The sequence below is a fragment of the Triturus cristatus genome, chromosome 7 (genome assembly GCF_964204655.1).
Source record: "Triturus cristatus chromosome 7, aTriCri1.1, whole genome shotgun sequence".
In the NCBI taxonomy this organism is placed as follows: Eukaryota; Metazoa; Chordata; class Amphibia; order Caudata; family Salamandridae; genus Triturus; species Triturus cristatus.
The window spans coordinates 1568031593-1568058495 of NC_140590.1; the positions used below are offsets into that span (position 1 = coordinate 1568031593).

Consider the following 26903-nt stretch of genomic DNA (forward strand, 5'->3'; position numbering starts at 1 on the left):
TTGAAGATACCAATACTTTTGATCCCAAGAAACTGGGGTTTCACCCAGGATGAGGGACTGAAATCACATTACTACTTACCTTGGACAAGATTAATTCTATGTTATACCGAAATACTGTGGGAGTGAGCTTGCCTCATCTTTTTCACAGTACATCACGTAATTCTGATCTTCTGTCTGGTTGTCTGGTCGCGACTGGGATAAAGGACATTGTACTAGCTTCAGCAATCTCCCACTCGCTGTGAGGAGCTGCAGGTCATTATCCTTGATGGTTTTTATCAACTATGCGCAGCCCTTAACAGTACACATTAGATCGTTCGTGCTCAGAGCTTGGTCTTATGCCAAAAACATTTAGATCATCAAATTCCACAATCAAGTATCTTTGTATGTTCTCAGGTTGACAGACGGTCAGTTAGCAGAACAGAAATGGAGGTGCCACAACTTGTCAAAGCTCAACAATAGTAAAACCTCTCCTCCCAGGTCACAGCCACGCTTGCTGGGATGGTATGTTAGGGTCTATCTGTTTGGGCCCCCTCCAGTCGCTTCCGCTAAAGCCAAAGTCCTAGTAGTAAAAATTGACCAGCAATATTCTTTTAAATCACAGATTACTGCAGTGGCTTCATATTGCTGCTCAACCCTGCAAATTCTAAGAACATTTTTGCCATTTCTTCCTGCCAATAGTCAAGTTTACGATTGCTTATATTCTATTTAGGGGACTGTTGTAAAAGCCTCTATTTAGGACTGCCCATCTATCTTTTGAAAGTGCAATGTATCCAGAATTTGGCATTGTCTACCATTGACAATTTGCGCCCCTTTTGTTTTCTGTTAATAAGATTTTTTATTGAGTTTTCAAAATACAGTATCGGAACAATAACAGCCCGACAAATCTCCATACAGTTAAAACTACTAGTAAGTTTGTGTAAAACCTTTCACGTTAAGTGATCAGATTGTGCATTCAGGATAGCATACTAAAACGTTATCTAGAGTTGTGAGTGTACCCACCAATGATTCCATATTGTGTTTTTTGCTGGCTCCACAGGCTTGTAGACCAGTTCCTCTGGGCTAAAGTCCATACTCCTGGTCCACCATCCTAACACAGAAGCCTGCGCATCGCACCAGTGACATGCTAGGTCTCTTTTTACCACCGGAAGGCTGATGGCAAGAAATGGACACGTATGACATGAACCACCCTATTCCTTAATCTCAGTAGAACCATCTTAGGATCTGACTATATAGTGCAACCTATCACATCAATAAGGGCAGAGCAGACGTTTCCCAAATACTTAACCACCAATGGGCATGCCAAGGTCTTATGAAAGTAATCCCCCTCTATGAGGTTACATCTGGTGCATTTGGCATGCTAAACTCTTCCCTTATGCCAAAGTTGTGTTGGTGTATAGTAGTACCAATGCAAATACTTAAACTGGATGAGACGTAAGCGGGAGGATATAGGAGGAGACCGTGGGGCTGCAATGACCTCCACCCACTTGTTATCCAAGTTACCCAAGTCTATTTCCCAACTACTTCTAAGCTGCATGAGAGGGTCAGGGGCATTAATCAGTAGGGCTCGGTACAGTCTGACATTACCATTTTCCCCAATCTACCCATCACTAACTGCCTCCAGTGAGTTGCCATCTTGAATATAGCCCAGTTTGCCCCCAGGGTAAGCAAGGGCATGTCACAGCTGAAGAAAAAAAAAACTGAAGTTATACAGTAAGAATTGTACCGTATGGTCTTCAAACAATTTGATGCGATTGTGTCTACACGTTCCCAGTGTAGAAATGGCTATTAGGTCTCATTGTGCAAACCCTTAATCTGCTCACATGTGAAAATGTTTTGGATGTGCAACATGAAGTTCATTGACTGCTTTATTCTTTTAATCTAGTTTTTTCCTTCCTGTTTCTCCTTCACACAGATTAGTTCCAGCGTCAAAAGGCCTAGCACTAGTGGAATTAGTAGTAGTAGCTCAACCAGTATCACTATCCAGGGAGCAATGATGTGTTAAAGTGTGTATTAAGGTCCAAGCAGAGGCTCTATCAAGTTCTTTTATGGATATATTTCCTTTGAAAGCTCCTGCATCCTCTTTACCTCCATTTATGTGTGTCCCCTGAATTTGTGGTACCAGCGCCCCTATACACTGATAACATATCTTGATAAATGCCACATTCCTTTTAGCTAGGCTTGCTTTGGATAAGGCTTTGGCTGCATTAACAAATGCCAAGTTTAGCATACTGATTTTCTGGCTGTCTCTGGTAGTGCGCAAGGTAGTATAGGGGACAGAATGGTTTATGAAAGTGTTAGAATATATGAAGTGGGTTTTCTGGATGCCCCAGGATGCCTTCCTTTATGGTCATCCAACACCATGAACTTTGAGTCTGTTGACAGTGCTTTCCCACCTTCAAAAACTCGCATATTGTTGTAATGTTATACATCTGGATCTTAGTGGTGAGGGTGTACAGAAAGACCGCTGGGTTATAATGGGGCTTGACATTTTCTGTACTTTTATCCTTGCAAGTTGGCTCCCAATTCTGCAAGGGAAGGGCAGGTTAAAATTGTAAGTTGCGGGTGTATTTTAAAAATCTTTATCTTTGACATATTTTTGTATGTTCTATCAAGTCAAAGACTGTTAATCCTCTAACATTATGCCACACCAGCTTTCAAAAGCTTGACATTCCTGCAGAGGTGGTAATCTGCACCCTATCACACCATGCCCAGAACCTTCCTACTTCTCTTTCAGAGGTTTAGAACTGGGGTATGGCTGAAAGAAGTATAATGTTTCATATCTAGATATGGGTAGGCAGCAGGTAGTGTGCAGCACAAGTATTAAAAAACATTTCCAATGTGACTATTCTGAACTGATCTTTATCCACCTGCTCCTCCATGGAGACTACTTTCACCTCTTCCATTAACAGAGCTAGACATTTGGGGAGAAACCTGTTTTCTGAGAATATTTGTTTTCCTTCTGAAAAAGTGTGCTATGTTGCTCTTTTTTTTTTGCTGTCAAGGTGAAATGATCATATTGATTCTGTCCTACAGATGCTAGACTATTTACCAACGTGACAGACTACTGTGTGCTTACTTTCCCTTCCTAAGGCCTCTATCGTTTTGCTGCCCTTAACTGGAAGAGCTCCTGTTAATATGAAGGGATATGCTTGAAGCCCTTATGAAACCCTTTGTTACAATGACTCAGTAGCTTATTGAGAACCATGGAGAATCCTTGTGGCTGTCTTCTGGTCTGTTTGCCAGCCACCACTTACATTGTGGTTATTGTGAGAAAAGCATCTTTGACTAGTTTGGTGAAGCCAGTAGAAATGTTATTTCTAAAGTGTCTAACAGAAAGCAGGTGTGAGGTCAGTGGCAATAGACACATTCTGTACATGCTAGCTGCAGTTTAGGTAAGGATGCTGTAAGCTGAATGGTGCTTTGCTGGGCCGTTGGGGAAACAAGGGGAGGGTTGGGGTTAAAAACCTCCTGCACCTTCTGTTGTAGGGTGTCTTTTTCATCTCTTGCTTACATGTCACTCTCCTGGTTTTCTTTACCTGTGGAGTGTGGCTAGCCTAGTACGTGCACCAGAACACTAGTCTGCATGCTGGAGGCAGTGTACCTGCCAAACGTTGTGCATCTTGTTAGTGTTCATTTTTATTTATTTAGCGCACCATGTGCCACTATTATGGCATCATGTTTATTTTATATGTAACTTTCATCGGGTAGCTGTTTCTCAGCCGCAGAATGTAACCAGATTTAACTTCAGATTTCAAATTCAATAGATGGGCACATTGTTTTCCTAGGGTGTTGGTCTCAGTAATTTAGGGTTGATGACACAGAAAGCACCTTCAAAGTAGAGTTATGTAGGTGTGCTAGTTTTTGAGTTGTGCTACACTCACTACATTTACCTTAATAGAGGCACAGTCATTGTAGAGACATCCTCAGGGGGAGTAGTCTCTAATGCTTATGTCACTGGTCATGGCTAACTTGTGAAATCCATTTTTTACACAGAATCTGCTCAAGTCAGTAATGGACACAAAACAGCCATCAAAACCCTGGTATCCTCAAGTGCTTTTCCTGTCACTGCGCTTCCAATTGATTTCTTATAGGTCTTAGACTGAATATTCTCAAGCTATGAAGAAAGAAACCGATCGCAAACATCAGGGCTGTCATCTTCAGAGAGCTTACCATGCCACCTTCAGGCCTTCTCAATTTTACCTCCACAAGCAGGAAATAAATAGTGTTAACTATATTTGGCTTGCGTCAACCATGGTTGAAAATAGTGTCTTGGAATCTCAGTCAACCCGGTCTACTTCTCAGTAAGTTTCAGGGGGTGTATATCATTTGACAACAGATTCAAAAATTAGAGCCTGATTACGAGTTTGGCAGTTCTCCTGTCGGCCCGCCAACGCCACGCCGACAGGAGGACCGAAATGCCTGTCCAGCCCCCACCCACAGGGATAACAACTGTAATGCATGGCGGGCTGGCGGTGCTGCGGCGGTCTCATGGCAGCGGCTATAAAAGGCTCATAGGTGAGCCTTAACTGAAGACGTCAAACGTGACAGTGCCTGCAACACATTTCTACACTGTGTGGCATGCATGCCACACCATGCAGAAACTGGGGTGCAATTCCTGTGGGGGCACAATATGTTTCCCCTACCGGCATGCCCAGGAGCGGCAGGTGGCAGGCTCACCACCACAAAAGGGGCAGTGGACAGGCAACTCGTAGTATGCACAGCAGTGCCGCAGCGGCAACGCCAGCATATTGCTGCCCCTTTCCAGTGTGTGACCACGGCGGTCCTGTGGCGGTCTGACCGTCACACACTGAATACTGCGAGCGGACCCGCAGTGCTGGTGGTTAGACCCCTACCACAAGTACAGTGGTCCTGTGGACCACCATACTCATAATAAGGCCCTTAGTGTTTATTAAAATAAAGTGGAGCCATGCATATCTGACTGAATGCAACAGCAGACAAAGAACCATAAATGTAGTGCAAGCCCAAAGAGGTGCCGCTACTCTTGATGCTATAAAGAAGGCTGGATTTCGTACAAGATCTTTAAATTATTTTATGAAGTTCAGCCAGGTGCAGTATAAGTTATTCTCAAATTTTGTTTTCACAATTTAAATTGAGAGGGCCCGTCCTGTGTTGGAAGAGGAGCATTTCTTTTATTGAGAAATGTTACCTTGCCAGAGACCTTTTTTCTTTTTTTAAATAGTGGACCCTTGAGAATTAGTAAAGATTACCTTCATAGTGTTCTAGTTTTACTTAAAATCTCATGTTTGCGAGAGAGATAGGTTGGAGGTCCAGTCACCCGACACAGGAGGACAGAATTTTGCAAGTCATTTGTATATTTGATAACAAAAATGCCAAGTGGTGGCGATGACACAAAAGGAATAAAAAGTTGAAAAGGGAGCAGTATAGGTTGATTAGAAAAGGAATGTATTCCAAAGTCAGTGAAAGCAGAACAGATAGGGCAGGGGCTTAAGGTGTAATGAGGACAGAGTAGAAAAGATGGTCAGAGAGCAATGGGTGAAAGGTACAAAATGTAGAAGTTGTACCTGAGCTGCTATGCTATAGTAGGGATTTGTAAAGCGCATGGCTACCCAAACGGGCCTCCCAGCGCTGAAATGGGTCCATTGGACAGAGGATCAAGCAAGCCACTCATACAGAGATTCGTTTTAAAGGGGTTTCTGAAATTTTGTTTCTTCCTCAAGGATAAAGGCAGCGAGTCTCATAGCTCTGGTGCCCAATAGGCGAAAGAACGTCCTTCACTCCTAGATTTCTTTACGTTTTGTACAATGAGGAGTCTCTGACCTTTGGATTGTAGTGATTTTTTGGGGTTGTAGGGGTTTAACAACCACTAAATTAGAGGAGAACTTTTATTATAGATCACTTGGTGGGATAGACAGATTTAAATTGGACTCTCTTGTAGACCGGCAGCCAATGTAAACCGGCCAAAGATGACGGGCAGGATACTGCTTGGGAATCTTCAGGAGAATACGGTCTGCAGCATTCTTAACAATTTGGAGGCGCTTAATCACATACAGAGGACTACCTAAATAGACTGAATTGCCATAACCAAGGCTTGAGAGCACTAGGCCTTGAACAATTGTTCGAGTAGTCTGCAGAAGCCAGCTCTAAACCTTTAAGGCCCCGGGTACAGACAGGCTTGCCAGTGGCACTTCCACTGCGTGTGTCCACGTCCTCAGGCTCACTTATTAGGAGCCGGGACGGACGAATAGAACAGTAACCAAAATGGCATCCTGGTCTGTCTCACTGCGTACTCAGGCACTAAAAATGGCCCTGGTAAGATGCGGTGTGCAAAGTAAGCAAAAGTGCAAAGTAGTTTTTAAAAAACAGTAAAAACAAGTGCAATAGCAGTTTCGAATACATTTTCTAAAATATTCCCAAAAAAAACCCTGTAGGAAGCTGGCTCTGTATATGCTATACCAAAATGAGGTATAGTGTGCACAGAGTCCAGTGGAACCCCAAAGGTAGGCAGAGGTAAAAGTAGATAGTACCTTACTCTCTATTTCTGGTAGTGTGGGCGCGCAGTAAGGCTTTATCAGACAATAATATTAAGTATTTGTTGAACACACTCAGGCAGCAAATGATATCACACACTAAAAAGACTGAACTCCGACCAATTTGTTTGAATAAAAATATTGTTTAGTTATATTTATTTTCTTAGAACCAAGCAAGCCTGGTACAGGTAAGTGTAAATGGTACTTTTCAAGGCAGGTTGAACAATGCAAGCAAGCTGAATGAAAATGTCTTTGTTACAGGTTAGTAAATCTTTTCAATACAGTGGAAATTACTGTGAGATTACTTTTGAATACTTTTCAGATTGCTTTATGGATACCTTTTTCTACTCCGTGTGATATGCCTAGATATCACGCTGGGCCATATTTTAGAGAAAAGTTAAGTAAGCAGTTTTTCAAGTTCTCATACAAAACCACACACTTAGAACAATTTTCAAGGAAAAACAGTCATTGTATTGCTATGGACAAAATGTGGTTGTCGGTTAACAGGTGAGTTCTTGGTTGTGTGAGTTGGTATTCTGGGGTAAGAACCAGGGTTCCCCCAGGGTTAAGGATGCACTCTTAAAGCACCCTCAGCGGCACTAGAGCGGTCGGGTGCAGAGTGCTGAGGCCCAAGGTTATCCAATGGGGGATAAGGGGCTTCCAGTTGGTGGCTGCTCACGAGCAGACCACAAGGTTGTGGGAACAAAGCTCCTGGTTTTAGGCTCAGGGCAAAGGGGATCTGAGTTAGCACACAAAGTGCACCCGCAGCGGCGCAGGGGCTGCTGGGTGCAGGGGGCTGTTTTGGCATCCGGTGCCCTGTTGATTTCAATGGCTATTCTCTGGTTACAACAAAGACTGCAGGCTTGGGGACGACGGGGACGAAGATGTTCTGGAGGTGACCACCGATTGGGAAGGTAAGTTGCGATGCTGGGACACCATTGGTTGGGCTACCCAAGTCCGTGGGACGTCAGCCGCAGGGGTGCCTTTAGGCATCAGGTTTTCTTACCAGCTCCAGTTGCGGTTGAGGGGGAATCCTCCAGAAAGAGGCTGCAGGCTTCGCTTGGATATTCGAGCCAGGTCAGAGATCACTAGATCTCAGGTCAGGATCTCCGGGGAGACCTCCTCGTGGTGTTGGGCAACTCAAATTCAGCCATAGGTGTTGGGTGCAGAGTGGTGCAGACTCATGGTTTTGGCTGGGGCCAGAGTCTGGGGCTGAGCAATTATGGTGCTCATGGGAAACAAAGTCTTTGACTTGGAAGGCAGGGCAGGTCCTCGGGGTTCTTGCATTTGCTGGCTGCAGGACACACCGGGATTTAGCTGGAGCAGGTTCGAGGTAGGGACAGGCCGGTAGGGCTGGGGCCAGGTCAGTGGGTGTCCACTTCTTAGATTCATCACGGGTTCTTCGGTCTTCCTTCTTCTTGTCGATTCTTGTATGAGGAGGCATGGTTCATGGTTGTCCCTAAATACTAGATTTAGGGGCGTTACAGGTAGGTAAAGGTTATGACCAATGGGTCCGTTCCTGGGGTGGGTACACCCCCTAGTATGCCACCCTCCAGTGGGAGTGGGGGCATATGCCTCACTCTGGTTTGCTGGGTCCCCCTCCCCCCCCCCATCTGCAAGATGGCGTGGACTGTGAGTTGTGCTTCACCTCGCCTCCCTCACCCGAGGGGTGGGGTTGGCAAAGGTGAGCACACCTCCCTTCCTCACCTGGTTTTCCAGGTGATTCTTCCACCCAAAGTGTGTGTGTGTGGGGGTCAGAACCAGTGAGGGCCAGTTGTTGGAAGCAGCAACGGCCTGGGGAAGCTCACAATGGTGACAAGCCTTTGAAGCTTCCCCTTTGTGGACCCTGCCCCATCCAATCCAGGGGGTGGGGGGGGGGGGGGGGGGGGTTGGCCCTTCGTCCCAGGATGTGCATTGTTTCAGACCCCGGAGAGCAGCAGGCTCTCGACCCAGGGGACCAGAAACATGTCTGGCGGTGTCAGCTGGCAAGCAGCCACTCAGCCTGGACACTAGTGTTAGGTCGTTTTTCTGGGGTCATCTCTAAGATGCCCTCTGTGTGCACACGTGGCATCAGTGTGGGTTTATTGTGCTGAGACGTTTGATACCAAACTTACCAGTTATCAGCAAAGCCATTATGATCCTGTGGAGTTCGTAATGTAAACTCCCAGCACTATATACTTTAATGGCATTACTGCACTTACAAGGTCTACAAATTAGCTTAGACACTGTAGGAGTACATGGCTCATGCACCTTTACCCTCACCACTGGTATAGTGCACCCAGCTAGAGGGCTGGCTACCTATGCCAGGGCAACCAGTTGTAGGCATGGCACACAGACACGTATCTTAACTTCGTTCTGCACCAATACACGTAGCATGCAGAGGCAGTGTGTGGGTGTAAAGGTACAGGGGCTCTAAGGGTGGCACAATAAGTGCTGTAGCCCTTAGAGGCCTTATCTGGCCACAGTGCCCTTGGTACCTGTGGAACTATTTACAGGGGACTGACCTGTGGCCAAAGAGTGCCAATTTGTTTTTGTTTTTAATGCAGTTTAGGGAAAGAATATAGGCCCTAGGTACCTGTTTGGAAGGAACCCAGGGAACACTCAGTCAAAGCACATTAGCAGTTTTGCAAAAAGTGAGGGCAACCATACAAAGGAGGGCACCCCCTTTTGTAGATCCCTTTTAAATAGCAGCAATTCACTTTAAGGTATTTAAAATCCCCCAGTTTAACAAATCTTTCTGAATGCATTAGTAACCTTAAAAGTGCGTCAGTATCTTTAGGCTAATTTATTAGGAGCCGGGACTGACTACTAGGATGCTGCCCTAAAATGCATTCTGGTCTGTCTCACCGCGTACTCAGGCACTAAACAAGGACCGGTTGAGATGTGGTGTGCAAAGTAAGAAAAAGAGCAAATTTGTTTAAAAAAAATAGAAAAAACAAGTGCGATCGCAGTTTCTGTTAAAATAGAACAGCAAGATAGTAATCAAAGGGCAGTGAGAACAGAACATGCACAGAGAAGAGAATTACAAAGCAAGATACGAGGAATAAAGCGGTGGAGACAAGTAAGGCCAGGGGAAGTATAGCTGCAGAGAGGTGACACTGAGAAAGAAGGTTGGGAAGCAGTAAACAGAGAGCAGGAAGGCACGTACTGTTTTATCGATATTAAAAATAAATTTGAGAATACAGCATACTTTTGTCTTGCAAGGATTCGAAAGCAACCTCTCCTGGAGCATTGTCTTCCAAGTCTCCGTAGTGTAGAACCTTGTGATTCAGGGCTAGTCGACAGTACCAGAACCTTTCTGGAAAACAAAGGAGTAGGGAAAGAGAGAAGTCAAAAAAACAGGCATTTTCAAAACGTCTTGAACTGCCCTGGTTTCCCAGTGCCTTCAATTTGGATTTTTCTTACTTGCCCCACCTAGTGACTATATCTGAAATAGTCATTGTCAGAGTTTAAAACATCCTGTGGATTCCAGTAGGAGATGTGTCTGTAATAAGACATTGGTGAAACCCTAAGCTTCTTGAAGAACTTCTCGTAAATGAATCGAAAGAGAAACAAACAATGGCAAATCCAATGTGTCTGCCTTTACATTGCCATCGAATGCAAACACAGGCATGCACAAATTCCTTTCGTAGAAGGTACATGCTGCAAAGGTGGAGAAAAAAGTAGCAAAAATGGTTTGTTTACAGTACAGAATGTACACAGGACTTAAAGAATTAAATGTAACATGTTGCTTGATGACTTAGTTTACTGTTCGAATATAAAATAGTCCCCCTTGCAGTCCAAAGAAAGCACTCCACAGGAGGTGGAAAGCTACAACAAACAGTCAATAGCATGAGGTGAGCGATTAATACAGCTCTGGGTGGAGTCAAGGTCAGCTCTTTATTTTAAAGCATAGGTAACAATAGAACCCACTAATGCTGTGCTGTTAATCCAGACATAACAAGCATTTTCATTGCAATAGGTCTCGCATTTTATAGAGTTAGTGCTATTGACGTAACACTGTTTTTTGCATAAGTGTTCTGATTTCTGATATAAATTTACCAGGCGTATTATAAATATTTTTAGTTTAAAAGTTTTAATTATTAAGATGGCTAATGTTACTTATTTTGTTGTCATTTTGTTTTTATGAATGCCAAATAAGGAATATGCTACTTACCAGTATGCATCTGTTCTTGGCATGTAGAGCTGCAGATCTATACACTGTGCATAGATCGCCATCTGGTGTTGGGCCCGGATGTTTGCAGTTTGTTTTTCTTCTTGGACAATCTTTGGAAGTCACGAGTTCGGTGACTCCTCCTTCGGTCCGTACTGCGCATGGGCTTCGGCTCCATCCTCAGATTGTTTTTCGCCAGCAGGGAAAAGATGGAGCGTAGTGATAATAGTAAAGAAACCCATGTGTGTTGTATCTAAATAAGATAGACTGGAACGGATACAGGTAGCCGGGGAGGCGGGTGGGCTTATATAGATCTGCAGCTCTACATGCCAAGCACAGATGCATACTGGTAAGTAGCATATTCCGTTCGAGGCATATGAGCTGCAGATTATACACTGTGCATAGATTATATAGCAGTACCCAACCCTAGCGGCGACCACCGGTATCCGTTGCAGTGGTTTGAAACAGTGTCTTTAGTACAGCCTGGCCCACACTAGCTTGTTGTTTGGAGTGCACATCTACACAGTAATGTTTTGTGAAGGTGTGTGGTGTTGACCATGTGGCTGCTTTGCAGATGTCATCCAAGGGTATGTTCCCTAGAAAAGCCATAGAAGCCCCTATCTTTCTTGTAGAGTGGGCTTTAGGTGGAACAGATAATGTTCTTTTTGCTTTGTGATAACAAATTTGTATGCACTTTACAATCCACCTAGCTATCCCTGATTTTGAGATGGGGTTGCCTTTATGCGGTGGAGAGAAGGAGACAAACCACTGTTTAGTCTTTCTGAAAGGTTGCGTTCTTTGTATGTAGTACAGTAAAGCCCTTTTAACATCAAGTGTATGTAGAGCCCTTTCCGCAACAGATTGAGGTTGGGAGAAAAAAAACGGTAATTCCACCGATTGATTGAGATGGAAGGGGGAAATGACCTTGGGCAGAAATTTTGGATTTGTGCGAAGTATCACCTTGCTGTGATGTATCTGTAAAAAGGGTTCTTGTATAGTGAACGCTTGTATTTCGCTAACCCTTCTAAGGGAAGTGATAGCTACGAGGAAAGCGGTTTTCCAAGTAAGGAACTGTAGCTCACATTTATGCATTGGTTCGAAAGGCGGACCCATTAGCCTTGTAAGAACTACGTTTAGATTCCACACAGGTGAGGGTGGTGCCCTGGGCGGAATTACTCTTTTAAGGCCTTCCATGAAGGCTTTAATAGCGGGCACGCTGAAAAGTGATAAATGCTGTCTGTTTTGCAGGTAAGCAGCAATTGCTGCTAGGTGTAGACGGATGGATGAGTACGCCAGGTTACACCTTTGAAGATGGAGCAGATAGCATATGATGTGCTGTATGGATACATCTAAAGGGTTGATTGTATTGTTACGGCAGTAAACAACAAATCTCTTCCATTTTGCGGCATAGCATGCTCGAGTGGTAGGACGTCTGGCTTCCCTGATAATGTTCATGCAAGCAGGGGGAAGGTTAAGGTATCCAAATTCTAAGATTTCAGGAGCCAGATTGCAAGGTTGAGCTGAGCTGGGTCCGGGTGCCTGATTTCTCCATGGTTCTGGGTTAGGAGGCATGGGGACAAGTGCAGTTTTTGATGTGGTACCACCGAGAGCTGTAGTAGTGCGGTGTACCACGGCTGCCTGGCCCATGTTGGAGCTACCAGAATGAGTGTGAGGGAGTGCTGTTGTAGCTTCCTTACCACTAATGGAATTAGCAGGAGAGGTGGAAAGGCGTATGCAAATTTGCCTGACCAGTTCATCCATATCGCATTGCCTTTGGACAATGGATGTGGGTATCTGGCGGCGAAGCTTGGGCATTTTTTGTTTTCGTGGGTGACGAAGAGGTCTATCTGAGGATGCCCCCACTTGTGAAAGAATGGGTGAAGAACTTGTGGATGCAGTTCCCATTCGTGCATTTGCTGCGTTTGTCTGCTGAGCAGATCTGCCATGGTGTTTTGTATACCTGGGACGTGTTGTGCCAGGAGAAAGATTTTTTGTGGGATTGCCCATCTCCATATGCTCTGTGCTAAGCGGGAGAGCTGGGGAGAGTGTGTCCCCCCCTGTTTTTGAATAGAATACATTGCAGTCATATTGTCTGTGCGAATGAGGACTGCTTTGGCTGAGATTTGTTTCTGAAACGATTTCAGGGCTAGAAAGATCGCCAACAACTCCAGATGGTTGATGTGGAGTAACCTCTGTTGTGGCGTCCATACACCTTGCACTGTGAGGTGTAATAGGTGCGCTCCCCAGCCGGAGAGTGATGCGTCCGTTGTTAGAATCACCTGGGGAACCGGGTCCAGGAACGGTCGCCCTTTGGAAAGGTTTGTGGTGTTCCACCACTGCAGAGAGTGATGGGTGTGACCGTCCACCAACACCAGATCCGTCAGCTGTCCCTGGGCCTGGTTCCACTGGCGTGCTAGGCACTCTTGGAGTGGACGCATGTGGAGTCTTGCATGAGGCACTATGAAGATGCAATATGCCATCATCCCTATTAGCTTCATGAACACTCTTGCTGGGAGAGAGTGCTGAAGAAGGAATCTTTGGCGCAAGGCTTGTATGCTTGCGATTCTGGCTGAGTTGGGATAGGCTATAGCTTTTGAGGTGTCTATAGTGGCACCGAGGTATTGCTTTGTGTGAGACGGTATCAGCTGGGACTTTTGGTGGTTCACCGTGAAGCCTAGCTGGTGGAGTAGTTGGATGGTAGTGTTTGTATGTTGCACACGCTGGTTGTAGGACGCGGCTTTTATGAGCCAGTCGTCCAAGTAGGGGAAGACGTGAATGTGTTGTCTTCTGAGGTGTGCCGCCACTACTGCTAGGCATTTGGTAAACACCCGTGGTGCGGTTGTGACCCCGAAGGGGAGAACCTTGAACTGATAATGCTGGCCGTCCACCACAAATCTGAGGTACTTTCTGTGAGAAGGGTGTATTGGAATATGAAAGTATGCGTCTTTCAAGTCCAGTGTAGTGAGAAAGTCGCCCTGACAGAGGAGTGGGAGAACTTGTTGGAGAGTTACCATGTGAAAATGGTCTGAATGTATGTATGCATTTAGAGGCCGGAGGTCTAGAATGGGCCGTAGGGTCTCGTCTCTCTTTGGTATCAGAAAGTACAGAGAGTAGACCCCTAAATTTTGCTGATTGACGGGGACCTGCTCTATAGCTTGTTTTTGCAGGAGGGAGAGTACCTCGTTTCAGCAGTGTGGTATGTTCTTGTGACATTGTACGGTGCCTGGGTGGAACATTTGGGGGGGTAGATGTTAGTTCGAGACAGTACCCTGACCGAATAATTTGGGTCACCCATTTGTCTGATGCTATGGTCTCCCAGGTTTGAAAAAAGTCTTGTAGTCTGCCCCCGACTGGAGTGGAATGGTCTGGGGGGAGCGGGGGAAAGTCATTGCGTGGGCGGAGTGGCAGAACGGGCGGTGTTGGTTTTGCCCCTGCCTTTATTATTGTTCCCTCTATATCCACCTCTTTGATAGCCCTTTGAGAAGGTAGTCTGAGGAGGGGACTTGTAGGACGTAGAGGCGTTATCGGCAGAGTGCCTCGAAAGGAGGTACGGCGAAAGGAGCGTCTAGGGGTGTGGGATTGTAATGCCCCCATAGACTTCGCCGTATCTGTATCCTTCTTCATTTTTTCCAGGGCTTCATCTACTTTTGGACCAAATAAGTATTGTTGGTCAAAAGGGTGGTTCAATATAGATGCTTGGACCTCCGGCTTAAAGCCTGAGATTCTGAGCCAGGCGTGGCGGCGAAGCAGAACACTGGTGTTTATAGCCCTGGAAGCTGTGTCTGCTGCGTCAAGGGCACATTTAATAGAGGTGTTGGTAATGATCTTTCCCTCTTGTATTAGTTCATGAGCCTTATTTTTTTATTTCTCTGGGAGATGTTGCATGAGAGCCTCCAGCTCATTGTAGTGCGCTCTGTCGTACCATGCCAGCAGCGCTTGCGTGTTGGCGATGCGCCACATATTGGCAGCTTGCGAGGCAGTGCGTTTGCCTGAGGCATCTAAGAGCTTGGACTCCTTATCGGGTGGTGGAGCCTCACCTGATGACTGAGAATTGGATCGCTTCCTAGCTGTGGATACCACTAATGAGTCTAAGGGAGCAGGTCCTTTAATATAGGCAGGATCTGTGGGGGCTGCCTTATATTTCTTCTCTATTCTGGGGTTTAAGACCCTAGCCCTGACTGGGTCTTTGAAAACCTCTGCCGCATGTTTGGTCACCCCTTTAAACATGGGCAATATAGCAGTAGATTTATCTGCGATGTCAAAAGTGTCAAGTAGGAAGTCTTCCTCAACTGGATCACTGTGTAACTCCACCCCATGATAATGTGCCGCCCGCTGCAACAAGTGGTGGAATCCCAGGGAATCCTCCGGTGGAGATGGCCTGGATGGATAAAGATCATCCTGAGGCACATCTGGGACATCTGGATTGTGATAATCCTCCCATGGGTCTGGTGTTCCCGGAGGAGTGGGGTCCTGTGGGGCATCTGTTGGATCATAATAGGGATCCCCTTGGTCATCAGGGTCTGGAGACGGGGTTGGAGAGCGATGAGGCAAGGGTGGAGAAGGTGGAGGTGGAGATGGGGGAAGTGGAGGAGGTGGAGGTGGTGGGGAGGGTACTCTGAAGGGGGATGTGGCAGAGTCCTTCCGTTTTGGCGGTGGAGGAGGAGCTGGCTTGTCTAAATGTATTTTCTGGGAAGACAAAGTCAAATGTCCAGTATTTGGATCCTTTGTTAAAGTCTTTTGCCGAGGATCTGGCATGAAGAGCTCCTCCGGCGCCGAATCCTCTGTCGGTGCCGATGTTTTCGGAGCCAACGGCTTCGTTGGTTTAACCATGCAATGCTTTTTCGGGGCCTCCCGGGAGCGTCGGTGCCGAGGGATTTAGGTTTGGTCGGCACCGAGAGGCCAGGTTTCGACACCGATTGCTTCGGAACGGAGCTTGGTGTGGTTTTCTTCGGTTCCGAAGGGTGTTTTTCGGCGCCGCTAGCAGGCTGGCTCGAGCCCGAGCCGCCGGGAGACTTGTGATGCCTCTTCACCGGGCCCGAAGGTGGGGTGATGGAAGTGGTATGCTTGGTTTTCCCTAGGCCCGGAGGCGAAGGTGTAACCAGAGTCTCTTTCGGTATGGGAGTGGGAGGGAGTAGAGTACTCACGACCCTCTGCGCCGGTGTGATCTCCTCCACGTCGGAGTCGACGGCTTCGGAAGCGCTGACGACATCGTCCTCCTGTTCGGTGTGCTGCTGTCCCGGAGCTCTGGTGTCTTCTCCGAAGATGTCAGGTGGAGCCGAGGTCGATGAGTGCGCCATGGTGCGTCGAGCTCGTCGATCCCGAATAGTCTTTTTTGATCGAAAAGACTTGCAAGCGGGGCAGTCTCGGGCCTCGTGTTCGGGAGAGAGGCAGAGGTTGCACACCTGGTGTAGGTCGGTGTGGGGAAACTTAGACCTACATTTTGGGCACTTCTTGAAGGGAGTCCTTTCCATCAGCCGAGACCAGAGTCGAGATAGGCCCGAAGGCCGCTGCCTGGAATCGAGGAAGTGCCGAAGAGAGAGATGAAGAAGATGATTCCGTCTGAAGAATCTCGATGGACGAGGACTTTTCGTCGAAGGTCGAACGGGAAAGGTTCGAAGCCAGAGCACGAAGTATTACATCCGAGCCCGATGGCGGAAAAAAACTATCTGAGGATGGAGCCGAAGCCCATGCGCAGTACGGACTGAAGGAGGAGTCACCGAACTCGTGACTTCCAAAGATTGTCCAAGAAGAAAAACAAACTGCAAACATCCGGGCCCAACACCAGATGGCGATCTATGCACAGTGTATAATCTGCAGCTCATATGCCTCGAACACCCTGTTATAAAATGTTGATGCCTAAACTGAAGGTTAATGCCAATTTAACCAGCCAAACTTGACGCACGTGTAATGTAGCCTTAGGGGAACAGGTAACCATCACTTGACAGCTGTGTGAAACTGTTGCCCACAGAGGTGGGCTCTTGACATTGTCCGCTTTGTGTTTGCTTTAACTGAAAAGTAATAGTTAGGGGGTACTATGGAAATGATACCTTTGCTTGCAGACAGCAAGTCCAGTTTTATGTAAACAGACACTAGTGGTATTGTTTGTCCTTGCTGACCTTGAAAGCTCAAACCCCTCGAGGAGGAAGGGAGATGCAAATAGCGTTACTTTTAGATTTTGAAATGAGGCAGCAAGTGCTGTACTAATGAACAAGTTACTTACCTTTGGTAGCGATGTATCTGTAAGAGACATTAGTAGTTCTAGATTCCTTACCTTAGAATTACCCGCTGGCTTCAGACTGGATCCGGAGAAATCTTTTCTTAGCAGTACCCCTGCATGTCGGGAGGTGGCGCGGTCGACTCTGCATTCGTTGTCGGCGTCGTGGTCGCCGGGATGACGTTGCGGTGTCTACTTAAACGCCGCCCCTGCTCGCGGACGTCAGTTCTGATAAGACTTTCCATGCCAGAAGTGCAGAGCCATGCAAGACACTGACCGCTGGAGCACATAACTAGGGCCCTGTAAGGAAGTTCCTATCCCTAGAAGTCAGTTCGCAGAACGGGGAGGATGGGTGGGGCGGTAAGGAATCTTTAACTACTAATGTCTCTTACAGATACATCGTTACTGAAGGTAAGTAACTTGTTCATCTGTTCATCTGAAAGAGACCGTAGTTTAAGATTTCTTGCCTTAGAATAGATACCCCAGAAATGCGAACCCCGGAGGAGGGTCTGCAAACTAAGTTTACACCAGGAAGTCCTGGAAAACAGAACGTCCGAAAAAGCAGTCTCTCCAGACTTGGCTGTCCAGGCAGTAATGCTTGGTGAACATGTGCAAGGATGCTCACGTGGCTGCCTGACCGATGTCAAGTAAGGGAACTCTGCGTCCCAAAGTAGTAGTGGCGTAGTAGTGGCTGCCGTAGCCCTGGTAGAGTGGGTGTGCCGTCCCACTGGAGGTTCCATTTTAGCCAAAGATTAACAAATCTTGATACATAGGACAACCCATTGAGAGACTGTATGCTTAAGCACCGCCCGACATTCCTTCACGCCCACATAAAACTCACGAAGAGTTGATCGTCCACACGGAAGTCTTTTGTGCGGTCAAGGTAAAAAGACAGCCCACACTTTGGGTCCAGGCAGTGCAGTCTCTACTCTTCTTTGGAATGGTGCGGAGTCAGAAAGAAGGTGGACAATGTGATGGTCTGACCTATGTGGAGTGACCACTTTGGACAAAAAAGAGGGCCTAGTACGGAGGACGACTTTGTCCGGATGGACAGCAAGAAAGGGAGGTTTAGAAGATAAAGCTTGAAGCTCACTCTCCCTGCGAGCAGAGGTGATGGCAAGCAAGAAAGCAGTCTTCCAAGTGAGGAGACGAAGAGGACAATTATGAAGTGGCTCAAAGGAAGCACACATAAGATAAGTGATCACAAAGTTCAAATCCCACTGGGGCATTACGAAAAGAGAAGGAGGAAAGAGATGAGTAATGCCTTTCAGGAGTCTGTTAACCATCAGGGACTTGAAATGAGAAGGCTGATCAGGAAGGCAAAGATAGGCTGAAATGGCCGAAAGTTAGACCCTAAGAGTGAACAGAGCAGAGCCCTGCTGGGCCAAGGAATGAATAAACAGAAGAACCTCTGAAACAGGGGAAGAAAGGGGATCCACAGCCTTTGCTGTGCACCATGCCACAAATTTGTTCCATCTACAGGCATACACCGTTTTGGTGAAGGGACGCTTGGCTGCCAAGATGAGGTTACAGACTTTGGGAGGAAGGTTGAAAGCTGTCAACTGTCGCCGCTCAATCGCCACACAAGGAGGTGGAGGCTGGACAGGTTTGGGTGGAGAACCGTCCCCTGCTGCTGCGACAGGAGATCCTCCCGAAGAGGCAGTCTGATCGGAGGATCATTGACCATGCTCAAGAGCTCGGGGTACCTGACTCTCCATGCGCAGTCCGGAGCCACAAGAAGGACTTGGGCCTGGTCACGCTTGATCTTCTTCAGCACTCTGGGTAGATGTACAGTTGGAAAGGCATACAGGAGGCCGCAAATCCACTTGCGACAAAAGGCATCTCTGAGCGAGTGCCGCCTTGGAAACTCGATCACACAGAACTGCTGACATTGTGCGTTCTCTTAGGTGGCGAATAGATCTAACCAAAGCTCTCCCCACTGCTGAAAGAGGCCTTGCACCACCTCTGAGTGAAGATGCTATTCGTGATGCATCATGTACCGGCGGCTGAGTTCGTCCGCCCTGGCGTTCAGGGAGCCTGCCAGGTTTTGAACCACCAGGGACATGCCCAGATGTTCCAGCCATGTTCAAAGGCGAAGAGCCTCTTGGCATAGGGTCCACGACCCCACTCCGCTCTGTTTGTTGCAATACAACATGACGTTAGCGTTGCCCGTGAACACCTGCACCACTCTTCCTTTGACAGAGCGAAGGAATGCTTTTAGTGCAATATGAATCGCCCGGAGCTCCAGAGGTTGATGTGGAGCCCGGACTCCGCTGTAGATCAGAGGCCTCTGATCTCCACCTCCCCCATATGGTCGCCCCATCCCAGAAGTGACGCATCCGTCACTACTGTGAACTCTGTTTTTGGGGAAGGGAGAGGGATTTGCCGCTGACCCAATCCTGGTTCGTGAGGCACCACTGCAACTGACCTGCAGTCCCCTCCGAGATCTGGATGACTTCGGCCTGCAGAGCTCGCATATGTCATCTGGCATGAGCTACCAGCAGGATGCAGGAGGCCATGAGGCCCAGCAACTTCAGGGTCATTTTCACCGAAATCCTAGATAAACATCGGTATCATAGCCCGAATATGCCAGACTCGCTGCTCGGGGGGATAGACCCGAAACTGTGCTGTGTCTGGAACCGCTATGATGAAAAGGAGCTTCAGAGAGGGAATCAGGTGCAACTTCGGCACGTTGATAGTAAACCCCAGCAAATGCAGAAGGTCCACCGTAGTCAGGAGGTGGGAAACGACAGCCTGGGGTGAGCCCGCATTTAACAGCCAGTCGTAGTGATAAGGGAAGACTGGAATCCCTGATCTGCACAGATGAGCTGCGACCACCGCCATCACTTTCGTGAACACCAGAGGGGCGCTGGTTAGGTCAATCGGGAGCACGGTGAACTGAAAATGTTCGTGGCCTACTGTGTGCCGTAGGTAACGCCGACTGGGCAGGCAAGACGGGGATGTGAAAGTAAGCGTCCTGCAAGTCCAATGCTACCTTCCAGGCTCCAGCGTTGAGGGCAGACAAGACCTGAGCCAAAGTTGACATCTTGAACTTCTCCTTCCAGGGGAAGCGGTTGAGGTCCCTGAGGTCTAAGATAAGACACAGGCCTTTGTCCTTCTTGGGCACCAGGAAGTAGTGGGAGTAGCAACCACAACCTACTTCTGGCACAGGATCATGCTCAATAGCTCCCTTGGCCAAGAGAGCCATAACTTCCTTGCGGAGAAGGGCCAAATGATCCTCCAACATGCGATGGAGTGTAAGTGGCATGGAGGAAGGGGTAGTCTCGAAGGGGAGGGAGTAGCCCCTTCGGACTATCTGCAAAACCCACCTGTCTGACGTGATGTTGCACCCGTGGGGGAGGCAATGGAGGATCCTGCCTCCCACTGGCACGTAGTGGCCCCTGAAAAGTCGGACTAGGAAGGTTTGGAGGATCCTGCAAGGGGGGTATTGGTGGAGTGGCCCAGCCGCTGGCCCCCAGACCCATGACGTTGGGTCCCACCTCCTCGGCCGCGCAGAGGCTGGGTAGCTTGCGGAGGCCTGTGACTCTGGGTGGAACGTGGTGGGGCACCCCTTCCGTAGCCACGAAAGGGGCGAAAGGCAGACTGCATGGGGCGAGAGGTGGCAGCGAGGCCCAAGGTTCTGGCCGTAGCCCTAGAGTCCTTGAAACGCTTGAGCGAGTTGTTCGCCTTGTCACCAAACAGGCGACTGCCATCGAAGGGCATGTCCAAAAGGGTTGATTGAGCATCCCCAGGGAAGCCAGTGGACCTCAGCCAGGCGTAGCGCCTCAGGGCTACTGACGTAGAAATCGTTCTAACCAGCGAGTCCGCGGTATACAATCCACACCTGATGGCGAAAGGTTGCTGCATCTCGACCCTGGCTGATGAAGGGTGTTACCCAGAAACCGGTCCAGGGAAGAACTGGCTTGGCAGTTCGGGCTGGACTGTTCCCATGAGGCACAGGGTAAAGACTGATTTGCATATAGTTGGGTCTGAACTGAGGTGGCGAAGTGAGATTAAGAATGATGATGGATTCAACCCAGATCTATGACTGGGGGGTGATTGTCTGAAAAGTTTCAGCGCTCCGTCCATCATCTACTTGTGTTTGCTATGTTTGCCCTAAGGTGGCAGGGTATGCCCAGATGTGGGTCTCTTGCTCACTTTGCCACTGGATTCAAGCTTACCTGGCTTATGAAGGGTGTTACCCAGAAACCGGTCCCAGAATGCTTGTTTCCTGGTTCAGGGAAGACCTGGCTCGGCAGTTCAGGCTGGACTGTTCCCATGAGGCACAGGGTCAAGACTGATTTGCATATAGCTGGGTCTTAACTGAGTTGGCGAAGTGAGCTAAAGAAAGATGATGGATTCAACCCAGATCTGTGACTGAGGGTGAATGTCTGAAAAGTTTCAGTGCTCCTTCCATCTTCTCCTTGTGTTGGGAAAGATGCTATGCAGCGCTTCCTAGAAAGCTCGAAGCTGGGCAGGGACGCTCCGGCTCCTGGAAAGGAAGGGAAGTGCAAAGTCATCCCAGAAGCGGGCTCCGAAAGCTGAGCCAGAGAGCGACGACGCTCCCGTTCCTGCGCAGTGTCGACCAATGGGACGAGGAGAAGGCGAAGAGCGACGATGCTTCTTCGCCTTCTTCTTGTGCTTTGACTTAGCCGAGGAGAGCGAAGAATTTGAAAACGAGTGGTGAGGGTTCCACGACCGGTCCCGAGACCTTCCTTTCGACCAGGACCTCGAGCGGCGCAGAGCCGACTGCCGGGCCTCCAGAAGCTTTCGGGACCGCTCCCGCAAAGACTTCGGGTTCATGGCTCGACAGTCGGAGCACGACTTCGGGTCGTGGTCGCACTCCAGATACAAGAGGCACACAAGGTGCGGATCAGTGACAGACATCAGCTTGTGACAAGAGTCACAAGGCTTGAAGCCGGTCCGTCGATGGGAAATCTCTACCTGCACCAGGAGTCAAAGGACTCTAGAAAGAGGTTGACAAAAGTCAAAAAAGTTTTAGTAAAAATGTGATTTAGGGGCACGCTCTCTCCGGATCTGCACAGGCTGGCGTGGAAAAAGAAAGAACTGACGTCAGAGCACAGGGGAAGCATCTAAGTAGACACCGCGACGTCATCCCGGTGACCACGACGCCGACGATGAATGTGGAGTCAGCCGACGCCACCTACTGGCGAGTAGGGGTACTGCTAAGAGAAAAGTTCTCCAGATCCAGTCTGACACCTGGGGGTAATTCTGAGGTAAGGAATGTATAACTACGGTTTCTTTCAGATTGCTGCTACACTGTTTTACGGGTTGATAAGGCAACACTGGAGAAGAGCATGTTATCCTAGCATTTTAGTGGAAATAAACAGATTTATGATAAAATGTTGTTTGACTGGTGTGACTATGGGGAATGTCATTATCTTTCCTTTGTGTGCGTAGGTAGGACATTTTTAAACTGCAGTGTAAAGCTGTGAATCAATGTGAGACATACGAAATGCAATGCAAAGCTGCGTGCAGGTGGGACATTTTGTGCTAAATACAAAATGCAATGCAAAGCTGTGAACAGGTGTGATAAATACCAAATGCAATGAAAAACAGTGCGCAGGTGAGACATTTTCAAACTGCAGTGCAAAGCGGTGTATAGGTGTGAGAAATACCAAATGCAATGCAAAGTATTCGTATATTTGGGACAAATGCCAAACAATGTGATGAACCATCATCCGGAACCGTCAGACACTTAATAGATGCAAGTGAAACCTTTATAGGAAACGGCTGCCTTCAGTCAGATGCTCAAGTGGCCGAGGATTGTCTGTCACACTGAACACATCCTACAAGTTTCTTTGAATATTCTGTGCTTATTTACATAAGCAATGTGTTTTCAATACGCTGGTTTGCTTTAAGCAATGTCTCACACAGCACAATTAGGCAGAATTTCTCTTGTTAAAATATGTACTGCATCTTACTTTAATTCTTCGTCACAAACTGTGAGGTTCCGTGTGGGAAGTAATGGTTTCACGGATCGTTCCTACTTGTGGTCCTCGGGGCTCCGAGGACTAGGATTTGATGTTCATGTTTCCACGGATCTAATCATCTGTTTTGTTACTAGTTATTGGAGGCAGTTATACTAGGAATATTTTGCTTCAATTCTTTCTACTTTATTTTAGGGCTAAGGTTTATGTACTCACGGAGGTTTTGTGCACTTTTTCCTGTTGGCTGGGGCTCACACCACTTTTCGGTTTTGAATTTCTTTTAATCACATTTCAAAACAATTTATTTATATCTTTTTCTCTCTTTTTATATTTTTCCTTATTTTTCACCTCGTTCACTTGCTAACCTTAGTTTTATTTTGACTGGTACTTTAGGTTCTTTTTGGCATACTTTTTCTGATCTTTGGAGTCACTGTTTATGTACCCCTTATGTATTTGGACTCTATTTACTGTATTTAACTCATATGTAATGCCTGCCCGGTGACATGGGATGTTCTTTTGAATGACCAATCTAGAGACTATTATGCACTCTAAACACTCATTGTTCTTCAATTCTTTCCGAGTGTACTTTTCTTCTTTCTCTTTTGTACTAGTTTTTTATCATATTTTGTGAATGTGTTTATATTTTAGGAAAATCCTTGTTTTGTTGAATTCCACCGCCTTGAAAAAGTCGTCAAAAATGACGAAACACGTGCCGGCTGTTGTTCAAACTGAATTATACAAAGCAATGGAATAAAAACTAATAGAATCTTCGCTAATTTGTTTGTTTTACAACTATCGGCTAGTCTAATTGATGGACTATTTACAATCCAATTGATGGTGCTCTGGACATTCAATATATATACTTAATTCTTGGTCAGTTACAAACATGTAGACAGACAGTTTTGTGACTGCATCGGAAACATACTTTAGTCTCTGGGGTTAAAGGTGAAATATGTAAGTTGCTGCAATTACTTACATAAATGTCTAAGTTTAATGCTGTTATGAGCAGCGGCTGTTTTCAGTGTAGCACCACAACTTAGGTTCATCACACCTCAAAAGTGCAGTTTACCAACACCCGAGCAGCGCTTGCGCACAGCTGCCACTGACTCGTCTCCTCGGATGTATTCTTATTAGTCAGCCCCCATGCACGATGAGCGGGCATTAAAGAAGAGACTCTCCTCAATTGGCTGCAGGTCATATGCCAGCAGGCTAGGTTGCTTCTCTATGCAGGACATACTGGGGGAGGGAAGGAGGCACCCGAGGAGATGAGCGAGAAGCAGCTCTGTGCGAGCGCGGCTAGAATGTTGTTAAAAGTCATATTACCTGCAATAATAAGCAGGGGGAAGGAGGAGGCAGCTGATAAGACAAGCAAGTCTGGTGGAGTTTTAAAAGGCGCGCTCCTTCAAATAAGAAGAGGGGGCAGTTAGAAAGAAGAGCAAGCTAAAGCACACAGGACGGTTATTAAATAAATGAAGGCATGTCGGAGGTGGGAGGAGACTGCTTTGGAGGCAAGCCTGTTAATAAAGATGGTAAAATAGAAAAACGGTTGCGGGTGAATGTGTCCTGCCTGCAGCAGCTGGTAGGAGAAATCCTTTAAGAAAATAGTGCCCACAGACTGTTAATCAAACAACACTAGTAAAAGGGCCAGTCCTCACGGGAGGTTACAAAAGTAGAAAAGGCGGTACTAAGGAGGGACAAACAAGCCTATTATGTTATGTTATGTTATGTTACAGGAATTTATAGAGCGCACGTATACCCGGGGGTGTCTTGGCGCTGGACATAACAGTGATACAAGAATACTTTGCCCCTAATGCTGAAAGAGCCAAGTTTTCAGTTGCTTTCTGAAAATCGTCAGGGAGCTAGCATTTCTGAGGAAGAACGGAAGGGTGTTCCACAATTTAGACGCTCCGTAAAAGAAACTGCGTCCACCCCAGTGAGTTTTGAAAATTCTTGGAACAGCGAGTAATCGAGCTCCAGTGGACCGCAGCTGTCTAGTAGGACAATACCAAGAAAGATGATCCTGCAAGAAAATCGGACCAATACCATGCAAGGCCTTAAAGACAATGCACAGGGCTTTGAAATCAATACGCTGGGGTATAGGGAGCCAGTGGAGATAGCGGATTTCATTGGAGACGGAGTGATATTTAGGAATATCCAGTATGAGACGAGCCGCTGCATTCTGGATCATCTGTAATTTATGCAAATGTTGCTTCTGTGCGTTCAAGAAAAGGCCATTACAGTAGTCAAGCCTAGAAGAAATAAGGCAGGAGACTACTGTTCTCTTGGTATGATTGGGGATGTAAGGAAAGATTTTCCTGATTTTCTTGATAAGAAAATACGATGCCGACACTACCGCGTTTGTGTGGTGATGGAAAGTGAGCTTAGCATCCATAAGCACGCCCAGGTTCTTTGCCTTAATCACCGGAGTGGGCGGGGAACCCAGCTCAACAGGCCACCACAGATCATTCCACGGGGGCTGAAAGCTCCCGAAAATTAGGACTTCTGTTTTACTGGAGTTGAGCCTCAGGTAGTGTGCTGTCATCCACTTATTAATTGCGCTCATGCAATTCCTAAACTGCGGAGCTGGAGACTGTTGGGATTTGGAGGCTGCCACCACAATCTGAGTATCATCGGCGTAGGTGGTCAGACTGAAACCAAAATCCCGGATAAGGGGTGCTAGTTCAGAGACATATATGTTAAATAGTGTGGGGCTTAGAGAGCTCCCTTGTGGGACACCGCAGGGGAGTGTGTAAGAGTCTGAATTAAAACCATCCATGGATACGGTGGATGTTCGATCGGCGAGAAAGGAGGCTATAAGTGCGCGTGCTGAGTCTCCTAATCCTAGCTTCTCCAAACGTCTCTGCAGAAGGCCATGATCCACCGTATCAAATGCCGCAGAGAGGTCGAGGAGCACCAGAGCTGCTGCACCTCCACCATCCATAACTGCCCTGATCTCCTCGGAGGCTTTGATCAATGCCAACTCTGTACTATGGTCCTTGCGGAAGCCAAATTGGGTGTGATCCAATAGGCCATTAGCATTGATAAACAGGGACAATTGGTTATTCATTATTTTGTCCGCTATCTTTGCTGGCAGCGGCAGTCTGGCAATAGGCCGATAGTTGGAGGGGTTAGTCGCATCAAGATTGTTTTTTTTTAATAAAGGTAAAATGGAAGTCTGCTTCCAGCTAGTCGGGAAAACACCAGAAGAGAACATCAGGTTATAAATATCGGTGAGTGGAGAACTCACCGACTGTACCAGTTCCTGATAGACCCTTGGGGGGCAGGGGTCTAAAGGTGAACCCGACTTAGCTTGAAGGACAAAGTCTCTCACTGTGTCTATCGAGATTGCAGAGAACACAAATGGTGGATGCTTGTTAGTGCTGGGGCTGTTTGGGCATAAAACTGGACTGGGATCAGAGACCACCCTAAAAGCATTAAAAATATCTAAAACCTTAGATTTAAAACCCTCGGCCACCTCGTTGCAGAATTCCTGGTTGACCCTCCTGCCTGAGTTAGTGGGTGTCGAAAGCTTATTGATCACTGCAAACAGTTCTTTAGAAGAGTTGGCGGCGGACTCAATTTGAGAGGTAAAGTATCTTTTTTTTTCAGATATGAGGAGTTTTTTATAATTGGATAGTGCAGTCTTATACGCTAATTTCTGAGGCTCATCATAGTTTGTCCGCCACCGTCTTTCTAAGCGACGACAGTGCTGTTTTTCCAGACGAAGACAGTCGGTGAACCAGGGTGCGGAAGGTGTAGACCTATTAGCTGAGAGCGTCCTTTGAGGAATTGAAGCGTTCGCTGCATCCTGTAACCAATTAGTGTAGCTATCCACAGCCAGGTCTGCCTGATCATGTATGGAGGGATAGGAGGATTCTAGCAGAACAATAAAAGATGGTAAGTCTGCTTTATTCCATGCTAGCCCAACGGAGGCAGAGTGTTTACTGGCAACCTCCTTGGGTTCACTAGTCCTGGGAAGCAAGCATTTACAAAGGATAATGACACAAGTCAATGCCAAATATGGGCAGGGTTTCAATTCCATACTCCAATACAGCATGCCTCGCAGAGCAGTGCAC

The 26903-nt window shown here is 47.1% G+C and overlaps 1 protein-coding gene across 4 annotated transcripts in view; it reads right to left on the minus strand.

Moving 5' to 3' along the window:
• Window positions 1-26903, minus strand: part of ELMO2 (engulfment and cell motility 2) — a 417013-nt gene that overhangs the window by 26004 nt on the left and 364106 nt on the right. For all 4 annotated transcript variants that reach the window (XM_085619396.1, XM_085619393.1, XM_085619394.1 and 1 more), the window contains one exon: window positions 9700-9807. In XM_085619396.1, coding sequence (XP_085475522.1) covers window positions 9700-9807 — 108 coding nt within the window. The remainder of the gene's footprint in view (window positions 1-9699; window positions 9808-26903) is intronic.